We start from the raw sequence: 22,678 nt of genomic DNA, 5'->3' as shown, positions 1-22,678 counted from the left end.
CTATTTGAGCTTTCCTTCAGAAATGTGTGTGTTGGTAATGAGTAAGTCAAGAGCCAGCCTGCAGGCTGAATTTAATTGTGAATCAAAGTGACTTTAAAGCTGCTTTTAATCAGTTTTGAATCGAGGATTTTTGTTGATTCAATACCTGGTACTAAGTTGCACTACGAGTATATTGGATAGGGCTGGGTGATAGGTTGGACTGGATGATCTTGGAGGTCTCTTCCAACCTGGTTGATTCTATGATTCTATATAAAGATTTTTACTAGCTTTCTTGAAGCAACGAGATTCTAATTCAGTAACAAATGCTAAGGCATGATAGCTTAAAGCTGATTGAAGCTTTTATCCAAAACATCCCAAGGATCAGTGCTGGGCCCAGTCCTGCTCGATATCTTTATTGATGATTTGGACGAGGGGATGGAGTCCAGCATCACTAAATTTGCAGATGACAGCAAGCTAGGAGCAGGTGTTGATCTGTTGGAAGGTAGGAGAGCCCTGCAGAGGGACCTGGGCAGGCTGGATGGGTGGGCAGAGGACAATGGGATGAGATTTAACAAGGCCAAGTGCAGGGTTCTGCACTTTGGCCACAACAACCCCAAGCAACGCTACAGGCTGGGGACAGAGTGGCTGGAGAGCAGCCAGGAAGAAAGGGACCTGGAGGTGCTGGTAGATAGTAGCTGAAGATGAAGCAGCAGTGTGCCCAGGTGGCCAAGAGAGCCAATGGCATCCTGGCCTGCATCAGGAACAGTGTGGCCAGTAGGACAAGGGAGGTTATTCTGCCCCTGTACTCAGCACTGGTCAGGCCACACCTTGAGTGCTGTGTCCAGTTCTGGGCTCCTCAATTCAAGAGAGATGTTGAGGTGCTGGAATGTGTCCAGAGAAGGGTGACAAAGCTGGTGAGGGGCCTGGAGCACAAATCTTATGAGGAGAGGCTGAGGGCGCTGGGCCTGTTTAGCCTGGAGAAGAGGAGGCTCAGGGGAGACCTCATTGCTGTCTACAACTACCTGAAGGGAGGCTGTAGCCAGGTGGGGGTGGCCTCTTCTCCCAGGCAACCAGCAACAGAACAAGGGGACACAGTCTCAAGTTGTGCTGGGGGAGGTCTAGGCTGGATGTTAGGAGGAAGTTGTTGCCAGAGAGAGTGATTGGCATTGGAATGGGCTGCCCAGGGAGGTGGTGGAGTCACCGTCCCTGGAGGTGTTCAAGAAAAGCCTGGATGAGGCACTTAGTGCCATGGTCTAGTTGACTGGATAGGGCTGGGTGCTAGGTTGGACTGGCTGATCTTGGGGTTCTCTTCCAACCTGCTTGATTCTATGATTCTCTCTAGGTGATGTTTATTTCTCTACCTTGTTTTGGTAGCTACTGTAATATATTCCTATATACCTCTGGAAAATCGTGACTTGTAATGGTGAAGATATCCAGGTTGATACAAGTTGCCCAGAGGAATTTAATTTCAAGCTGTCTTTAAAACAAAGAAATCAGGTTGTACTGGATTGAGAAGAAATCTTAATGTATGCTTTTGGATTTGAAAGCAGCTAAACTGAAGTAGATCCTTTGAGATTTTTTGGATCAGGTGATTTCTCCCACTTACAGGTTAGGTTTGCTCAGAGTCGTAGAGGAAAACGTACTTCACAGCCTGTCAGTTTCTGATCTATAGCTACTGTTGGTTGAAATGAAGTAATTCAGTAGATTGAAATAAAGAAAATAACCTTTCTGACAGTGGTATGCTTTTGGCACTAGCAAAGTTTTGATGTGTTTCTTGTGAATGATTTGTGGTAAGCTACTGGCTCAACCCATCTGGGGAATATGCAGTAAGAGGTTACTACCGTCAAGCTTTTGGAGGTCTACATGGAAGGCTATAAAATACCAAGTGGACAGAAAATTGTTTGCTGTTCTTTTCCATAAGAAATGAGAACTCATGCGAGACATTTTCAAAGCCAGAAGTAGAAGGCAGTTCTTCATGAAGCGAGTAGCAGAACTGGGCAGCTCTCCTCTGCAGACTGTAGAAGATGCTCTGTTGCAATTATAAGGCCAGGCTGGCCAGTTCAGCTGTTGCTAGTTCAGTTTCTATTATTTTAGAAACTATGAACAAACAATTTTTGCCTTAATTTTTTTTTTTTTGGTATGCTGAATAAGCAAATCTGAACTATGTAATCCTTAAGGATTTTAATTTTTCTTCTTTTTCAAGTTTAAACCTGCCCTGATTAAGATAAACAACTCTCCTTTGACTGCAGAAATTAAGACCTGCAATGTGTTAAACTGTGACATGATGAGATATCCTATCACATATCAGGGATCTGCTGGAGAGGGTCTAGTGGAGATCTCTGAGCATGATTAGGGGACTGGAGGGCATGCCTCATGAGGAAAGACTGAGGGACCTCGGGCTTTTTAGTCTGCAGAAGGGAAGGCTGAGAGGGGGTTTAATAAATGTTTATAAACATCTGAGGGCTGCTCAGGAGGGAGAGGGGACAGGCTCTGCTCACTTGCTCCCCATGATAGGACAAGGAGCAATGGGTGCAAGTTGCAGCATAGGAGGTTCCACCTCACACAAGGGAGAACTTATTTAAGGGTCACAGAGCACTGGAACAGGCTCCCCAGAGAGGTTTTGGAGTCTCCTTCTCTAGGCCTGTCTGGATGCATTCCTCTGTGATCTGTGCTAGATTGTGTGGTCCCGCTCTGGCAGAGGGGTTGGACTCGATGACCTCCTTGGATCCCTTCCAACTCCTAACATGCTATGATTTCATCTATCTGTTGTGGACTAGGGAAGGGCCACTGAGGATGCAGTTGAATAGCTCTGTCACAGCTGCACAGCTCTTTTGTGGTCAGGCTAGTCCTACTGGGAGGACTTAAAGTGAAAGTATGAAATAAACCAGTATCTACAAGGACCCTGATGTGACAAGTGCTTTTTGTATGTAGGCTTATATAGATGCCCAAGGACTGCATCACTGTTCTGAAGGGCTGGGATGCAGGCTAACTCCAGTTCAGCTACCATTTCAGTGCAGCTTTCATTTGGACATCCCTAGAGTCTGTCCTGTGACCCTGAGACCTCAGCTGAATGCTTTTCTGCTCCTTCCTGTCTTATGTCAACACCTCAAGACATCTATTTCAAAATAATTAGACATCTATTTCAAAACAATTTGTCATTAGAGCTCTGCTGTGTGACAGCAAGTGTTTGCAGTATGATGATTCTGCAGAGAATTATAGAGGTGTGATTTGGTTGTTGTTCATTAATATTTATGATTATTTGTGGTACTACTTCAGACCACTTCAGTTGGTGGTGGAATCTGAAATTGAAATATTTGGGATAAGCTCATAGTTGGATTTCTTAAAGTTTTCTCTCCAGATGCAAAAAGTTTGTGAATCTCTTGTTTTTTTCTTCTGCAAGTAAAAGAGAATCATAGAATTGTTTGGGCTGGAAGGGACCTCAAGGATCATCTAATTCAAACTTTTCTGCCCAACACTAGATCAGGTTCCTCAGAGCCTCATCCACCCTAGCCTTGAAAACTTCCAGGGATGGGGTTTCCACCACCTCCCTGGGCAACCTGTTCCAGTGTCTCACCACCCTTATGGTGAAGAACTTCTTCCTAACATCTGATCTGAATCTACCCACTTCTAGTTTTATTTTGTTCAACCTAGTCCTATCACTATCTAACTACCTGGGGACAGAGTGGCTGGAGAGGAGCCAGGAAGAAAGGGACCTGGGGGTGCTGGTAGACAGTAGTTGAACATGAGCCAGCAGTGTGCCCAGGTAGCCAAGAGAGCCAATGGCATCCTGGCCTCTGTCAGGAACAGTGTGGCCAGTAGGACAAAGGAGGTTATTCTTGCCCTGTACTCAGCACTGGTGAGGTCATACCTTAACTACTGTGTCCAGTTCTGGGCTCCTCAGTTTAAGTGAGGTATTGAGGTACTGGAACCTGTCCAGAGAAGGGTGACAAAGCTGGTGAGAGGCCTGGAACACAAACCCTATGAGGAGAAGCTGAGGGAGCTGGGGGTGTTTAGCTTGGAGAAGAGGAGGCTCAGGGCTGACCTCATTGCTGCCTACAACTACCTGAAGGGAGGCTGTAGCCAGGTGGGGGTTGGTCTCTTCTCCCAAGCAACCAGCAACAGAACAAGGGGACACAGTCTCAAGTTGTGGCAGGGGAGGTCTAGGCTGGATGTTAGGAGGAAGTTCTTCACAGAGAGAGTGATTTGCATTGGAATGGGCTGCCCAGGGAGGTGGTGGAGTCGCAGTCCCTGGAGGTGTTCAAAACAGGACTGGATGGGGTGCTTAGTGCCATGGTCTAGTTGACTGGCTAGGGCTGGGTGCTAGGTTGGGCTGGATGATCTTGGAGGTCTCTTCCAACCTGCTTGATTCTGTGATTCTATGAACATTCTAAAAAGTTCCTCAGCAGCTTTCCTGTAGGCCCCTTTCAAATATTGGAAGGCTGTGATAAGGTCTCTAGGTCTGACTTCACAGAGGAGATGCTCATCTGTGGAGATGATTACATAGTAAGATACAACATGTTCAGAAAACCTTCACTATAATTTTCACAGTTTAGGGTTTAAAAAAAATAAAATCCCCTCCCCTGCCATCCTTGCCCAAAATGCTGCTTCTATTTGCAGGCATTTCTGCTGCTCTGTAAAAGCTTCATGTCAGGCTCACCAAGGTCTTTTTCTGCCTTGGTGGGTAAGAGCAGAGCCGGCTCAGCTGAGCAGGATTCCCAGCACATGTCTGCGCTCCTGAGGGACTTCTGCTTACTTAGAACAACTCAAACTCGGATTAAGTCTAATGTGAGAATGGGGAATGTACTGACTGCCCAGCTCCACTATATTGCCCTGAACAGGGAGCGATAGGCTTTGAATTCTGGCTGACTAGAGTGCATGTGAGTTGCTGAGGCTGTTAACTTTTAATTGAAAGAATGCTCAGGAATGTTTCAGCATTAGAGAGATAATTTCTTGGGGTTTTTTTTCTGCCTCTTGCCCTTAAGTAATTGTTCTTAGTTCTATGTACTTTGATGCTTTCAGTATTGTGCTCTTCTGTAAAGGAAGTGGCTGCCTAGGTTCTTGAGAGTAATTAAGTAGGTCACAATGTTAAGTGGCCTGACTTTATACTGACTACGTATAAGGTGGGAGCCAAGAAAAAAAAAGACCTCGTTCAGAAAAAAAAAAAGGGGGGGGGTGTGGGGGGGTGTGTCATTAAAGATATTAATCATGGAATAGCAATGGAATAGCAGAAGTTGATGCAGAATCTGATTTAAAATTAACTACTATTAATGTCACATGAAAGAAATCATAGAAACAACCAGGTTGCAAGAGACCTCCAAGGTCATCCAGTCCAACCTATCACCCAGCCCTGTCCAATCAGCTAGACCACGGCACTAAGTGCCTCAGCCAGGCTTTGCTTGAACACCTCCAGGGAAGGTGCCTCCACCATCTCCCTGGGCAGCCCATTCCAATGCCAATCACTCTCTCTGGAAACAACTTCCTCCTAACATCCAGCCTAGATCTCCCCCATCACAACTTGAGACTGTGTCCCCTTGTTCTGTTGCTGGTTGCCTGGCAGAAGAGACCAACCCCCACCTGGCTACAACCTCCCTTCAGGTAGTTGTAGACAGCAATGAGGTCATCCCTGAGCCTCCTCTTCTCCAGGCTAAACAACCCCAGCTCCCTCAGACTTTCCTCATAGGGTTGTGTTCCAGGCCTCTCACCAGCTTCATCACCCTTCTCTGGACATGTGGCATGATTAAATGACAGAAGATGAACCTTTTAATCTGAAAAGTCACAGGGCAATTGTAATATAAAGGTAGCTTGTTAGCCAACCTGCTGGGGTTTGCTTGATTTGCCTCCTAGTCCTTGAACACATGAGATACAACTGTTAAGTAATCACAGGGTAGTAGTAGACTGAGTGAACCTCACTTAGCTGTGATCAATTTTAGCTGCTGAGGTAAAAAACTGCTTTTTTTTATATCTTTCTGCCTGTAACCACTTCTACATTTTTGTTCTTTTTTCTTTTCAGCCCCACTTAGTCTATCAGTGGCACTTCTGACAGCCTGAGGCTCACAGGTTGGTTTACAAAACCTGATAAGTGTTGCTGTCTGTCCTGCAGTTCTGACACTTCCTCTTCTCTGTCCTTAGACACAGGTATAATATTTACAGGCATATAAATATTCTTAAGCACTTAGTATAATAATTAACATGATTAGGATTTTGTGGTAATGTTGGGGTTTGGAGTGTTGCTAGGAACTGTACAATGTCTAATAACAAGCTTAATTGTTAAAGCCTTTATTCAGACACTGACAGCTAATGTGAGGACTCGTGGTAATGAGACTCAGACTGTTGCTACTAAGGCTTTAAGACTCTGCAAAGGAATCTGGTCACCAGATGGAATTGCTGTCAGTTGCCTGTGTAAATTGGCTTGGGTTCAGTTTTGTTCATAATAAAGGTGGTAAAATTGCTAAGGCAGCTGACATTGACCTCACTGGAGTGGCTGCAGTGTGATGTAATCTGGAACACAGGCTCCCCCTTCCACCATGTTTAATAGCCCTGTGTCCAAAATAATGCTGAGTGGGTATAAGGGGAAAAAGAAGTAATAAAATCCCAGTACTGCTGTTGTTGCTCACTTAATCCTGTGGTTGGGTAGGGAGATGTGTTTTGGTTTAGAAGATAATTGGACTGTGTGGTGTTCACAGGGTTGAGAGCCCAATAAAACAAGCCCTGGCTTTACAGTAGTCAAATATGTAGACTGTTTTTCTATTTTCAGCAAGTTTACTTAAGTCCTGTAGCAACATAGGCTTGTACTCAGAATATAGGTGCCTGTAGCATCTTACATATGTACACTTTCACATTTATTAATACAGAATTGAATAAAAGAAGTATTTCCAGTAATGGCTTTTTCGGTGCTTAGTCAGTAAAATGGAAGAGTTATGATTTATACTTCCCTGTTCTGACTGGATACATTGAGAAATGGAAATAATGATGGGGCTGTGGCTCAAACATGGGAGAATGGCTTGGCTGCTTCTCAGCCTCCAGAAAGTCACTTTTAACCTCTTAACTTCCACTTGGTTGCCTGCACAGCATGACTGATAGTGCAAAGGAGCTGTACTGGGGTTTGTAAGCAGGTAAGTCTTTTGAAAGTACATGATACATCAAAGCATCATGCACTGCAGTCCTCCAGTGAACAGGCTGTCTCCTTCTGCAATATGGCTTTTTACCTAAGGCTCCAAATATAGAGCTTCTCGTGTCCCTGGTCTGTGCCCCTCCTCCTAGGGAAAAAAAGATGTTTGGTATGGTGATTGAAGCAAGGACCAGGAATCAATTTTTAATGCTTTCTTTCTTCCCCCTCCCTTCCACCCTCCCTAGGATGTCGGGGCTTTAATTCAGGATGAACGAATGCTACTACGATAAGCGCATGGACTTCTTTTACAACAGGACAAACACTGACACAGTAGACGAGTGGACAGGACCCAAACTTATTGTCGTTCTGTGTTTTGGGACGTTTTTCTGTCTCTTCATTTTCATTTCCAATTCGTTGGTCATAGCAGCTGTGGTCAAGAACAGGCGGTTTCATTTTCCCTTTTACTACCTCCTGGCCAATTTAGCTGCTGCAGACTTTTTTGCTGGAATTGCCTATGTCTTCTTGATGTTCCACACCGGCCCCGTGTCCAAGACATTAACTGTTAACCGCTGGTTTTTGCGTCAGGGTCTTCTGGACACCAGCCTGACAGCTTCCCTGGTGAATCTTCTCGTCATAGCTGTCGAGCGGCACATGTCGATAATGCGGATGAAGATCCACAGTAATCTCACCAAGAAGAGAGTCACTTTTCTAATCATATCAATTTGGGCCATTGCTATTTTCATGGGTGCTGTTCCTACCCTGGGTTGGAACTGCCTCTGTGACATTACTGCTTGCTCATCCCTGGCGCCTATTTACAGCAGAAGTTACCTGGTGTTCTGGAGCATCTTAAACCTCGTTGTCTTTGTCATTATGGTGGTGGTTTACATAAGGATCTACATGTACGTCCAGAGGAAAACTAATGTCTTGTCATCTCACACTAGTGGATCCATTAGTCGTAGAAGAACCCCTATGAAGCTTATGAAGACTGTCATGACTGTCTTAGGTAAGAGAGGACAAACCAGGGTGTGCAAGGCTGGCAGTGCCCATCAGCGGGTTTGTGTGGTTTGGGGTTTTGTTTGTCTAAGCAACGTTTTAAAAGCCAGCATCCCCCAAAACAAAAGAATCCTCATCAAAATTCTAGGTTGTGGATTTAGTCTTATGTCTGTTTCAGATAATGAAAATAAATGCTGCATCAAACAGAGATGCAGAGATAGCAAATAGAAGACCAGTCAGTAGGTGGGCAGTCACATGCAGTTAGGGTGGGGGGAGGGAACACAAAATAACTTTGGAGGAAGGCTTGTGAAGATTCTTTGATATCTTCACAAGACTGTGAGTCCTGTGTCTGGATGGTTTAGGGGGGTACTGTTCTTTGTACTTCTTCCTTGTGGCTGTTTTTTGAACACACCAACTTCTTTCCCCTGGACATGTGCGTTCCCTGGGAAAGAGAGCATTCCTGGCTGGCCTTTGACTTTGAGTGAGCATTGCTTTGCAAGGGGACAATTCACTTTCATTCTCTGAAGACATCACAGTGCAAAATATTTTCAGATGATGGTTACAATATGGCCTTGGATCATGAGATTTGCCCTGGATTTTTCCTTAGAGACACTGATGGTATTTGAGCAGCTCAGATCACTTCAGCTGGATGTGTTGTAGCCGCTTGTTAAATTGGGTATGCACAAAGCAAGTAATTGATTGTTGGAACAAAATACTAGCTGTAGCACTCCATTTTCCTCCAGAACACTTGGATGTTAGTGGGATGCTTTGTGGAAGCCAGGCATCATGCAAGTGTGGCTCATGCAGCTTGCTGCAGGTGGAGCTGCAGGGACAGTAGGACACTTGTGAAGCTGGGATCAGGTGTTGGCACAGCCTAAAACCACAAATAGGGCTTACCACTCAATTCCAGAGAGATGTTGAGGTGATGGAACGTGTCCAGAGAAGGACAACAAAGCTGGTGAAAGGCCTGAAACACAAACCCTATGAGGAGAGGCTGAGGGAGCTGGGGTTGTTTAGCCTGGAGAAGAGGAGGCTCAGGGATGACCTCATTGCTGTCTACAACTATCTGAAGGGAGGCTGTAGCCAGGTGGGGGTTGGTCTCTTCTGCCAGGCAACCAGCAACAGAACAAGGGGACACAGTCTCAAGCTGTGGCAGGGGAGGTCTAGGCTGGATGTTAGGAGGAAGTTCTTCCCAGAGAGAGTGATTGGCATTGGAATGGGCTGCCCAGGGAGGTGGTGGAGGCACCGTCCCTGGAGGTGTTCAAGAAAAGCCTGGATGAGGCACTCAGTGCCATGGTCTAGTTGACTGGCTAGGGCTGGGTGCTAGGTTGGACTGGATGATCTTGGAGGTCCCTTGCAACCTGGTTGATTCTATGACTGTTCTGATGTTATATGAGCCAGCACAGGAAAGTTGGTGTCCATATATACCTGGGGGGCAGTTGTTTTGTACTGCTGCATTGTTGTACTAGAGAACTAGAGAGCAAAGTGTCACTTTGCAGGGATTTGCTGTGGTAGGAAGTCCAGGATGAGAACACTTTCTTCCCCTTGTGGGCTATGGATGCTGTCTGCAATAATAGTGCTATAGTACACAACATCTTCATCTACCAAATGATGTCTTAAAGTATTTTGAACTCTTAAGATCAGTTGAAGTTTCTTATTTGTACTTATATACTAAAAGCAGGTTACATTTACATCTTTGTACCTTCTGAAGTTAGCTTATCCACTGCAAGAGCCTTTGCTTTTAAACTTCCACCCTAGTTGTGATTCTCTCTTTCCCCCTTTGCTTTTATGGCACTTACAGAGAGAAACAATGTGGTGGTTGTTCCTGTACCCCAGCTCAACTTGCAGGGGCAAGATTTCATCTTTTACCCTGTCTTAAGCTCCCAAGCAGTGAAACTTAAACTATCCACCTAAAAGGAGCAAACCCTTGCCAAAAAATCCTGAGTTACTCCAAATGTGACCCTAACCTAATGTATAAATAAGTATTGGGTGGACTGTAGTTAACTGCTGCATTGGAAAGAGACAGAAAAGCATTTTTCGAGATCAGTTCATTAAAGGTTCCTGTGCAAGTTACAACTGCAGGCTGTTTTCTGGGAAACTGTGTGCAAATAAATCAACATGCAGAGCCTTGTCAAAGGTAGACATCTATTTATATAGTTAATACTACTCTGGTTTTCCAGGTGCTGAGTGTCAGATTAACGCTGTGCCACCCATGCCTGTTTGCATGTCAGCAGAGGTGGTCTGTGTTTTGGGGAGGACATCAGACTGGCTGATGTGGGAGTTGGAAGAACAGTGGCAGTGGCTGCCGTTTGCAAATTCCTCGTAGTCCTTTAGCCTGTGGCAGGTGTTGAGTGCTCATCACAGCCATGCTGCCATGTGGAAATAACCCCCACTTTAAACTTCATTTTGGTCTTTTTATTTTGCTGGGGAGAGAGGCCTTAGGAATACAGCTCCATTTAAAGATTGGCATTCTGTTGCAGTACATGGCTTTTCAGCCACTGAATTAAACTATAATATGAATAAAGCATCTAATGATATTGCATGCTGGGTCATGCAAATTTAACTTAGAAAGCTTGAATGATACTTCAGAGGTTGTGATTTTATATATTTACTTTGCCAGTCAGAAGCAAACCCAAAACAGAACTGCTGCCAAAGAAGTCAAATTAGTGCATGTGTTGCAGGGTGCAAAATCTACCCCAAAACTTCTGTGCCAGAGGAAGTCTTATCTATCTTAGCATCTTCCTTGATATTATCTCTCTGAATGCTGACTCTGAGGAGCTTTCCTCAAATGCTTATTTCTAAGGATGAGATGTTCAAGTGTTTGAAATGCTCATTCCTGCCCAAGTCATTTGAGCATACGGTGCAAAGTGTTTTAGAAACTGAACAACCTTTTTTTGGGGGGGCTTTCCTATTACCAAAGGAGTCACCAAGTGTACCAAACTGACACCTCTAGAACTATACTTGCATCCGTTGATGCAGCAATCTATAACTGTACACTGGTTCTGTCTGAGGCAGTTATTTTTAGTGTCTTGTTCCAAAACCTCTGAAGGTGCTTTAGAGTACGTGCCTAATCCAGCTGTAATTAAAAGTCATTCCAAGATGCTCTGTGGCTGGATGAAGCATGACAAAACCCAGGGTTCTAGTTAGTGCTCTGATTTTATGGGTGTTTCAGGATGAGCTCGTCCTGCCCTGCTGCTGTGTGGAAGGAAGCTGCATGTACTTGCTGGTCCTCCTGTCTGCCTCCATCTCTTTCTCGGGGGAGGAAGAGCCTGTGGCAATCTTTTCCTCCAGTAAAACGCCACTGTCCTCTCTAGACAGACATCTCTTGTGCTCTTGCAGTTAAGAGCTGGGGCAATCTGATTTTCAGTTTGAGTCTATGGTGATGGCAGCTGTGTGTGTTACGTTTTTTACACCACCCTTGGTTTTTTTTACACACACCCTTGGATAGCCTCTTCTAAAGGCTGGAACTCAGGTCTGTCACAAAATCTTCCTAACCTAACCCTTAAATGATCTGCTACAGCATAGGAACAGGTGACATGGCTCTCTCTTTGGCAGGCAAAACCACAGGTTATCTTGTGGAAGCTGGAAGATAGGAAACCTGGCCAAAGGGGGTAGAATCCTCTAAGACTAACTGTGGCACAAGGCTAAGCCTGCGACAGTAGTTGTGAAGGAGGATGACTGCAGGTGTGTGGGTCCATGACTTTCAATTTGTGTCTATGAGATTTCTGCTGAAATAGCAAGTTTGGGGTGGATGATTTTCAGTCTTACTGAATTTATAGTTTAAATGCTAACTTGCTGTTTTAACTCTGGTGCACATGTGGCAAAGGCAACTGGAAGCTACTGCACTTTTTTTTTCCTTCAGTGCTGGCATGCTCAGGGACACTCCATGCGGAGAGTTTTGTAACGTGATGCTGCCAAAGCATCAGTACTGCTTCTTGTGTATATAGGATTTCGTTTTCAAGCAGGGATGGTGTAATCTACAAGAAAAAATTCCATGTTCAAATCTAGTTGAAAGCCTTCAAACTGACCTTAAAGCATCACAATACCTGATCTCCCAGTCAGTTCGCTGAGGTAAAAGCTGTCCAACTTGCTCTTGATGTGGCTGAACGTGAAAATTGGCCTATCCTTTACCTCTACACCAACTCGTGGATGGTAGCCAATGCTCTCTGGGGTTGGCTAAAGGACTGGAAGAAGCATGGTTGGCAGAGGAAAGGAAAGCCTATTTGGTGTGCTGATCTATGGCAGGACATTGATGCATGGCTGGAGAGAAGTCCAGTGAAGGTGCGGCACCTGCCCCCCACACTTTAGAAATACCCAACTAGACTCAGCTGGCTCTGGGAATGTAAATATAAATTAAGCTATTGATTTACAGCTAGCACAATATACAAGCAGATATTTACAGTATAGACAGTTATATACAGAAATATACAAGGTAAAAGTAATACAGAAACACAACTCCCCTCCCAGAAACCTGAGTCCCCAGGAGGGGCTCTCAACCACCCCTGCACCTTCCCCCTGCCCCTCTCAACCTTACCCCAGTCCTAAAGAAGAACAGAGGTTCGGCCAGAGGTTAAGAAGCAAAGATAAGTGGAAGGTGAGGTTAGGGAGCTGCTGCTCAGTCAAAAGCCCAAAGCAGTGTGCGACAAAATGGTGAGAGTGTTATCTAATGGTTTCCCTTTCTTCTTCAGCAAGACTCTGAGGGGAGTAGACATCACCACTGTTTTCCTTTCACAGCCTATGATCTAGTTCTTCTCACCAAAACATTCTACCCTGCTTCAAACTAGCACAGAAGACTCAGCGCTGTTGTTCTGGTTCATGTTGCAGCCAGGCTGTATTTCCTATCCTTCCTGTGAATTTTATGGACTCCCAGAAATTAAATTACTTTCAGAGCGTGGCACTTTGTCAGGGAGAGGAGCTTCAGCAGAATGAAAAGTCTGCAAATGAGAACTGCCAGAGGGCTAAGGCAAAGATACCTATTTATGTTAAACCATGGGTCCCTCTGAAAGCGCTGTGGTAAAAATAGCAACATTTGAGCAAGGCTGCGAGTCTGAGCCACGTCTCACTTTCATCACCGTGGTGCTAAGAGCAGGGTGTGAATCTCTTGTCTCTATACACAGCAAAATGTATTTTTGATGGAGTCAAAGCAACAGCCCAATGAAAGCGTTCTGCAGTAGCTCTGATGCTGTCGCTACGTTGCCCTTGTATTTGCCTTTGGTCATGGGGTGGGGAAATGTGCAAAGAGATGTGTGCAGATGTTTCTCATCTTTTGCTGCTGAAACCTTTTAGGGGTTTGCCTGTCTAGGTAGACAGGGATATATTCTGGGAGTTCACAGACTACAAGCTTGTGGTTTTGTGTGAAGGAGAGATGAGTGTCTTTTGTTAAGTGTGGCTTTGGGGTCTGTTTCCTCTGCTGCTGATTTTCATGAAAGCAGCATTTCTTGCCTTGTGGTACATGTGGTGAAAATGTTTCTTGTGCTTGTTCTAAGCAGGGTTCACACCATCTTAATTTCTGTATGGAGCCAGCATGCTGGCAACTTTGCCAGTGACCCTTGGTGGCTAGGGAAAGCTCCCTGTCCAAATACTTACCGAGACACTTAGCTAGATGCAGTAGTGTTGTCTGGGTGGTCTGGTTCTGGTGCCTGTTAGTACAGATGGGATTTGCTGGTGAGCCCCGGGGCAATAAATCAGTCCAGGGCTTTCTTCCTTGCAGTCTGAGAGAACTGGTGTCACAACTGCTTACTCAGCATGTTGGAGCCAAAACGTAGTATAGAGACTGACCAGAGAAAACAAGTGTTGTGGTAGCAGCTCGCAGCTCCCCATGGCAGGGGCAAATAACTTTATATAACAGCATGGCCAACCCATCAGATGGGAAGAAGTGTCCAGTGCTGCTGAAACCAGCCCATATGCACACGCCAGAGCTCCTGGCTCTGTCTTCCTGGGACCTGGTGTGAGGCAGGCTGCTCTCCCACTGTTTGCTGGCATAGCTCAGATATGGGAAAACAAGAGGCTTTTAAAAAAATCAGCTGGACTTGCTCTCCTTGCCAAAACTGCTGAAGAGATATAAGTACCCCCAGGAGAGCATTTTAGCACATCAATGCTATCATCTTTACTTGTTCATTTTTTTTTCCCTGAGCCCAACAAATAGGAAGCTTCTGTTATAAATGTTTGGAATTTCCTCAGTAGGCTGTGACTGTTGTGCAGAGTTGTAATTTTCTATTTCTGTATGTCAGACAGCAATTGTGGCTTGTGCTAAGGTAGTATTATCATGCATATGGCTACTTCTTCCTTGAACTCGAGGAGAGGGATGACAGGCTGCAGTGCTGGGGGGAGGCAGGCAGGGCAGATCAGAGCCCCTCCCACGCTTGCGGCTCAGGCCTGCCTTCAGTCCTGACATTCCCCCCCCCCCGCCCCCAACAGTCCTGCCCACACCCCTGCCTTTATGGTGAGGATGTGCAATAATGTAGAAATAGTCAATGCAATATTGAACTTCCTTCTCAGCTGTGATTCCTGTGCTTTCCACTTTCTTCATGTTGAAGGGAGGCTGTAGCCAGGTGGGGGTTGGTCTCTTCTGCCAGGCAACCAGCAACAGAACAAGGGGACACAGTCTCAAGCTGTGCCAGGGGAGGTCTAGGCTGGATGTTAGGAGGAAGTTCTTGCCAGAGAGAGTGATTGGCATTGGAGTGGGCTGCCCAGGGAGGTGGTGGAGGCACCGTCCCTGGAGGTGTTCAAGCAAAGCCTGGATGAGGCACTTAGTGCCATGGTCTAGTTGACTGGCTAGGGCTGGGTGCTAGGTTGGACTGGATGACCTTGGAGGTCTCTTGCAACCTGGTTGATTCTATGGTTCTTCACTCTAATACCTCTCCTCTCATATTTTTTTCCCCAATTGAGTGGCTGATGGGGGAGGAGTGCATTGTCCTACTCTGCCTCTTCCAGCTTTTATGATCACCTTGTGTCTTACTGCTTCCTTGCTGTGATCATTTCTGCCTCCTTGTGTGGTTTCTTACTATCTTTTGGAGAAAGGCCTCTCTTGCTGCCTTCTTGCTCCCCTATTACTGCTTTCATGCTTCCTCATCCTTTTTCTCTGTTTTTGTTCTGTTCTTTGCTTAATTTTTTTTTAATTGACTGCTACATTTTTTATTCGTTTTCACTAACCTACCTGTTTGTTTCTTTCTCCCTCTCTTTTTCCACTTGTTTTCCTGGATCTGAATTGTTGGGTCTGAACTATCCAGCACACACAGCTCAAGAGGGAGCAGTGGCAGAGGTGGGCTGCTGCTTCATCTGAGGAACCAGCAGTGCAAGTGTGTTACAGACAGCATCATGCCTCCTACAGTAGCTGCAGGGTTTCCAGCCAGGACATGTTTAAATGATGTGACTCTTGGTTTTTAATTTTGGCAGTGTGCCCATAACTTTGCAGAGTCAGCTGTAGCATGATGCAAGATGGATCTTTTCTTTGGATCATAGAATCAAGCAGGTTGAAAGAGACCTCCAACATCATCCAGTCCAACCTATCACCCAACCCTAGACAATCAACTAGACCATGGCACTAAATGCCTCATCCAGGCTTTCCTTGAACATCTCCAGGGATGGTGACTCCACCACCTCCCTGGGCAGCCCATTCCAATGCCAATCACTCTCTCTGGCAACAACTTCCTCCTAACATCCAGCCTAGACCTCCCCGGGAACAACTTGAGACTGTGTCCCCTTGTTCTGTTGCTGGTTGCCTGGCAGAAGAGCCCAACCCCCACCTGGCTACAACCTCCCTTCAGGTAATTGTAGACAGCAATGAAGTCATCCCTGAGCCTCCTCTTTTCCAGGCTGCACACCCCCAGCTCCCTCAGCCTCTCCTCACAGGGCTGTGCTCCAGGCCTCTCACCAGCTTTGTCACCCTTTGCTGGACATGTTCCAGTATATCAACATCTCTCTTGATTTGAGGAGCCCAGAACTCACACTGTGACAGTGGTGGAAGCAGGCCACCTAATATCTTCTCCTCTGGCTTATGAGAGTTGGACAGAAGTATGCATTCAGAGTTCTAGCTCCTTGCTTGTTAATGCCCCAGAGCTCTTGTTTATTTGTCAGTGTGGACAAATCACTGTTGTGCTGACCTTTTCCCACATGTGTTTGAGCTAATGCTGTGAGCAGCTGGATTCTTACTCACCAAGAGCTGTCCTGTCTCATGCTCAGGGATTAACAGAGAGACTGTAGTAGATTGTGGCTTTTGTGTGGTTGTTACTTTATTCTTTTTCCTTATCCCTAGGTGCTTTTGTTGTCTGCTGGACCCCTGGCCTGGTTGTCTTATTGCTTGATGGTCTGAACTGCACCAGCTGTGGGATTCAGGATGTTAAAAGGTGGTTTCTTCTCCTGGCCCTGTTGAACTCTGTCATGAATCCAATAATTTATTCTTACAAAGATGATGAAATGTGGGGTACCATGAAAAGGATGATTTGCTGCTTCTCTGAGGATAAGAGCCAGGAGAGACGCTCCTCACGGATCCCCTCAACAGTTCTCTGCAGGAGCACAGATACCTCGGGGCACTACATAGAAGATGGCATTAGTCAAGGGACAATTTGTGGAAAAGGAGATCTTTGTGACAAAGGAAACTCCTGAGCTATTCACGGGACTGGCTTGGCTGGAAAAGGAGAGGGGGAAGGGAGAGGTTTTGTAAGAGAAGATTGACTGGCAAAGCTAGTAAACAATATATCCACTTCGTTCCAGAGCCTCAACTCCAGTGTTAACAAAAGTTCTTATAAATAATTGCCTGGTGGAAAAACACTTTGTAATGAAGAAAACTTTCTGTGCTGCTGTCTTTCTCCTGTTTTTCTTTTGAGTACATGAAATTGATTTTTTTTTTTTCATGCAAGTGAAATGAATGCATCTCAGAGACTTTTTTGTGCATGGAAACAAAACGTAGACAATGTAGTAAGATCCTTCTAAAGCTCCTACAGAGGGAATAAACCTGCCTGACTGTGCAGGCTTGGCATTTGTTGAGTATTTATGCTTTGAAGAGTTTCTGTACATCTTGAGGAGGATTGTGGGCTTGGCTGGATGGAATTGCAATTTGTTTTCTCGGTTTACAGACTTTGTGAAAGAGTTCTTACTTTCTCTCTTCCCCCCCTTATCTTGCTTCAAAATAGGTTCGTTTGATGGTTGGTTACAGCAATGCCAGAAACCTGGCTGTGATGGGAAGCCCAGAACAGACACTGGTGTGTTTGAGTATGTCTGACAACGGATTGTCAGGATCTGAGAGTATTAAAAGCACAAAAGCCATTACTACTTCCATAGTGGTACGAGTGCTGCAAGGAGATGCGTTGCACTCTCTGCTGCTGTTGTGTAGCCAGCCATGGAGCCTGGATTAACAGAAGAGCAGTGTGGCTGTGTTCATTATGCTGATTTCTTACTTCCCTAGGGAACACCACATGGGTGTGCTCACCTCTGTTTAACTGATATGTTACTGAGAGATATTAAAATCCAAAACTCCGTTTTGAGAGGAGGAGCTATTGGGGAAGTTTAAATATGCATAGATGCAGGTTCAATCAAGCTATTTAAAGCAGAAATTAACTTACAGGCAAAAAAAAGCCAGAAACCAAGCTAGACTCCCAAAATAGGTACAATATGCATTGAGTTGCCTGCTTGTCTGGACCACATTTAACCTCTGATTTGCAGTCATATCTTACTGGAAGGTACTTGAGGAAGAGGCCATGAAATAGCAAGCAATGAAGGGCTTTTAGACTAATCCAGTCTAGTGTCACTGCAGCCACAGCTCAAAAAGCTGTGGACTTTTGACTTGTGCAGTGTGCTCTAATAACAGATACAGCAATTTAAAGCTCTAGGATATAGGTTTTAAATTTAAGCTTTTAAAGGTTCCAATTAAAAGTTGGAATGTGGATTAGCCAGTACTCCAGAAATTTGATTCCTGCCCTTGGTTTCAACAGCAATGAGTTTCCTGCTACCCATCTTAATTTCAAGAGGAGTTACCTGTGTTGTGTTCTAGAGGAGTTTTGATTCCTAGTATTGAAGCAGTTGACCACAAACAGAGTTGTTTTGGAAGTGACCACTTGGAATTGTCACAACAATGTCAAAAGCATACTGTATAAGGCTGAAAGTCTAAAGATTAGCTGTGGTTTGGACAAGTTCTTTCTTTGGAGTAACTTGCATATGGGTACCTGAACAGTGCTGGTCAAAGCAAAACCAGCACTTGGTTCAATGGCCAGGTTTTTAGAAGGCACTGGGAGATTTTGTAGTGGGCTTGAAGTTATGAACACAGCAAGCCCTTGTTCAGAGAGTTCTCCCATAGCACAAGTTATGTTGTAGGGCTATGGCCTAACATTTCAAGGTAAATGCTGTATTTATGAATAATGCTGGAAAGGTTTACATGTTTGGGGTTTTATTCTCTTTTTTTTTTTTTTTTGGCCACTGAAATGCAATGTTCTTGTGCTAATACTACTTTGTTAGTTTGGTGTTATGAAAAGTATGTAAAATGATGCTTTCTAGAGCCAGTGGCATTGCAAAAGGCATAGCATGCAAGCGGTCCTGTCCCTACAGCTACCTGCAGTGCAGTGTTTGTGTTAACTAGGCTGAAGCTCTGTATACAAAGCTGGCAGAAAATAAAATGCTACTTCAAGATAAAACGCTCGTGTTGTTCAGTCACCAGCAAAACAGGAAACATTACCTAGCACAGTCAGCAGTAAATGGATGCTGTTGCTATTACTTGTTCCCATAGAGTCGTCCAAGCTAAAACTGATTAAACAGCAGATAAAAATGAAGATGAGGAAACTTTGTTTCATATTACCACAGGTAAGCAGGGTGGGGTTTAATAAATTTGTCATGTTTACTAGCAATGCTAGACAGTGTAATGCTTGGTTGAATCAGGCCCTGAGGAAAGCTTGGATGAAGATGTGGAACATCTCCAAGACTGGGGAAAACACTAGGTCTGTCCGGCAGAGCTTGGGCTTTAGGCTACGTGATGATCACACGTGGATTATTTTTGCAGGTAAGCAGGAAAAGGTGACTCTTGTAAAGGGTAAAAGACTGCATTTTTAATAGAGCACTTCATTCAATGAACTCCTGGTCTGGATTAAGATCTGAAGTGTATTTATAGATTAGACTGGGTGATCTTGGAGGTCTCTTCCAACCTGGTTGATTCTATTTATAGGTTGGACTGGGTGATCTTGGAAGTCTCTTCCAACCTGGTTGATTCTATTTATAGGTTGGACTGGGTGATCTTGGAGGTCTCTTCCAACCTGGTTGATTCTATTTATAGGTCGGACTGGGTGATCTTGGAGGTCTCTTCCAACCTGGTTGATCCTATTTATAGGTTGGACTGGGTGATCTTGGAGGTCTCTTCCAACCTGGTTGATTCTATTTATAGGTTGGACTGGGTGATCTTGGAGGTCTCTTCCAACCTGGTTGATTCTATTTATAGGTTGGACTGGGTGATCTTGGAGGTCTCTTCCAACCTGGTTGATTCTATTTATAGGTTGGACTGGGTGATCTTGGAGGTCTCTTCCAACCTGGTTGATTCTATTTATAGGTTGGACTGGGTGATCTTGGAGGTCTCTTCCAACCTGGTTGATTCTATTTATAGGTTGGACTGGGTGATCTTGGAGGTCTCTTCCAACCTGGTTGATTCTATGATTCTATAAATCAAATAAGTGGGAGGATTTGAGGTCAGCATTTTTATTCTTTGTTGTCTCATTTAAAATAAGAAAAGGCAAACCTAACAAAAGAAGCCCCCAAACAAGCCAAGCCCCAGAGGCCTGCTACCTGGTGTTCTGCGAATGGTATTGTTTGTGGTGTCAAGCCTTGTGTTTTGGTGCGATGCTTTCCTCAGAGCTGCTACCTCAATATCTTTATAGTACTGTAAATTACGATGTGATGTGACTGGTCTTGCATCAAACTGCTACAGCTGTATAACGTTCCCTCTATCAGACTGTCTAAACATACAGTTACTTAGCAGGGAATTTCATTTTAACTCCATAAACATTTATCAGGATGGTTTGTCTCAAGGAAAACATTAAAGTACTTGAGTTTAAAACAAAAAAAAAAAAAAAGAAAGAAAGAAAAAAGAAAAAGAAGGCAATTGGTTAAGCCCAATTCTATGGGATTTCCCCTTTGCTTTCTTCACTAATATCCCAGAATAAAAACCAATCAGTGCCTGTTGACTCTGAATGTGCCTGCTTCTGTTTATGTATGCCAGTCTACTGATGTGTGAGATAAAAGTCATTCTTTTGGGGAATGCTTTAGGTTGAACACCCACAGAAATCCAAGGACGTTAATTAACTCTTAGGAGACAGAGGAAGACATTAAGTTGGATAATGAAAAGGTTTTGTTAGGTAATTAAAGGGTTTCACATGTTCCTGGTAGTGCTGGAAGCCTCTGTGTCTGAGATCACCCCAGAGCTGCTGTGTTGCAGTAAGTAGCTAGCGGATACTTTTAATACGTCTTGAAAACCTTTTTCTTTTCCCCCTCTCCTGCAGCTGCTTGTCTCCCAAACCTGAGTTGCTCTTCCAGTCTGTCTGTGGGTCCAGGAAGAAACGTTCCACTGCTTTTCCTGATTTATTCTCTGTGGATAGTTCTGTAAAGCTTGTGTGGTCATGATCAGGAGAGATGATTTTTTTGTTTTAGAGAATTATTATTAAAAGCTGGAAGCAGTGGGATTTTATTTTACTTGATAGATCTTTTGAACCTTTCTGGGTATGGGGCTGGAGTCATTGTTTAATAACCGCATGGATGGGAGAACAGTTTCTCTAGTATCTGTGCTGTCAGCTTGACCGAGGTGGTGTGAGTGGTAAGTCCCTCTGGGAAAGTAACCAAGTGAATTCTGCATGAAGATTTCTGAATTACTGATTATTGGAAGCTGATAGATCAGTGCTCATCTTTAAATTTCTCTTTGCCTACAGTTGTAACTATTGACCTCTATCCTAGCAGATGCAGTGCTGGGTGAGCCTGTGGTATGGCCCACAGCAACTGCTGCTTGCAGAAGTAGAACCAAAATGGAAATGTCAAAAAGAAAAAGGCAGAGAATTCTGTTATTTATCCTAGCCTATAACTCTAACAATGTTTTAAGTAATTTGAAAGAAGCTATCCCATTTTTCCCTTTGGACCCACTCCCTTCTTATGGGGGTACAGCCATTCATAGATTTCATAGAATCAACCAGGTTGGAAGAGACCTCCAAACACATCCAGTCCAACCTAGCACCCAGCCCTAGCCAATCAACTAGACCATGGCACCAAGTGCCTCATCCAGGCTTTGCTTGAACACCTCCAGGGATGGCAACTCCACCACCTCCCTGGGCAGCCCATTCCAATGGCAAATCACTCTCTCTGTGAAAAACTTCCTCCTAATATCAAGCCTATCCAGGCAATCAGCAGCAGAAGAACAGGAAATAGTCTCAAATTGTGCCAGGAGAGGTATAGGCTGGATGTTAGGAGGAAGTTCTTGACAGAGTGATTGGCATTGGAATGGGCTGCCCTGGGAGGTGGTGGAGTTGCCATCCCTAGAGGTGTTCAAGAAAAGACTGGATGAGGCACTTGGTGCCATGGTCTAGTTGATTGGATAGGGCTGGGGACTGGATGATCTTGGAGGTCTTTTCCAACCTGGTTGATTCTATGATTCTATTTGTGAGACCATAATAGTAAAATGCAGTGGATCTGAAAGATAACTCTGAATGATCTATGTTGTTAGGAGCTAGAGAAGATATTTTCTACTTGTCATGAGCTAGCAGCTGCATTATTTCTTCACTTTGTTATGTAGAGTCACATAGATGATTTGTTTTCTAGAAATATGTGTAAAGTGCCCTCCTCCTTGAATGCTACCCTTTGCAGTGAGCAGGCATGCTTCTATTGGGGGGGGGGGTGGGCAAGGGGAGGGAATGGAGGAAAAAAGAAATCCATCTGGAAAGAAGGATCTAGGTCATGATAGTTGTTCCCTTTGCCCACCTCCCTCCCCCAGTCTTCTGGAAGATAATGAATTTAGATATTCCTATGATTTGAGCCATTCTTCAGTACACCCTACATATCTTTCACATATTAATTGGTCTCTGGGCTTCTTGTGTACATATCTTTATAATTTTAAAGGTGGTTTTTCACTGCAGCAGGCAGAAGTATCTGTTTTCTTCTAACCTACTTAGAAGTGCTATTTTGCAGCCCATAGCACCCTTATTTTAATCATCTTACGTGTGCATCTGTGCATCTTCTTTTGTGTGGGTTGAAATGAAACAGTTTTCAAAGTAAACTCTGTGATGTTTATCCCAGACAACTGTGTTAGGAACAGCTCTTTTTTTCCTGAATTAGCCTTTACTAATATCTCAATTGTGCACTTAGGACAGCCCTATAAGAAAACCAACATGCAGAGTAAGAAATACACAAATGGCTCATTAATCTGTTCTCGCCTCTACCTGCATTTTTTGACTAAAATGTTAACTTCATTGAAACCACAGATATGGTCTAATTGCTCTAAAAAACCTAAACCAACCAACCCCATAAAAAAACCCATGACAAAACAAACTCACTCCCTGAATAAACAATTCTGCATGTTGGTAGGCCTGGAGTCAGCAAGCAACTTACCTTCCCTGACCTTTAGTTTACCTCACATGCTTTGGC

The 22,678-nt window shown here is 44.4% G+C and overlaps 1 protein-coding gene across 1 annotated transcript; it reads left to right on the top strand.

Annotated features, from left to right (window-relative positions):
• Positions 1–5,973: 5,973 nt before the first annotated feature.
• LPAR3 (lysophosphatidic acid receptor 3) lies at positions 5,974–17,245 on the top strand. Its single transcript, XM_064148318.1, has 3 exons — positions 5,974–6,036; positions 7,333–8,090; positions 16,335–17,245. Exons 2-3 carry the CDS (start codon positions 7,355–7,357, stop codon positions 16,682–16,684), a joined length of 1,086 nt encoding a protein of 361 aa, XP_064004388.1. The 5' UTR covers positions 5,974–6,036; positions 7,333–7,354; the 3' UTR covers positions 16,685–17,245.
• Positions 17,246–22,678: the final 5,433 nt, after the last annotated feature.

The sequence above is a fragment of the Pogoniulus pusillus genome, chromosome 8 (genome assembly GCF_015220805.1).
Source record: "Pogoniulus pusillus isolate bPogPus1 chromosome 8, bPogPus1.pri, whole genome shotgun sequence".
In the NCBI taxonomy this organism is placed as follows: domain Eukaryota; kingdom Metazoa; phylum Chordata; class Aves; order Piciformes; family Lybiidae; genus Pogoniulus; species Pogoniulus pusillus.
Note: the sequence above shows the minus strand (reverse complement) of the source record. Positions and strands in the feature narration are given on the sequence as shown.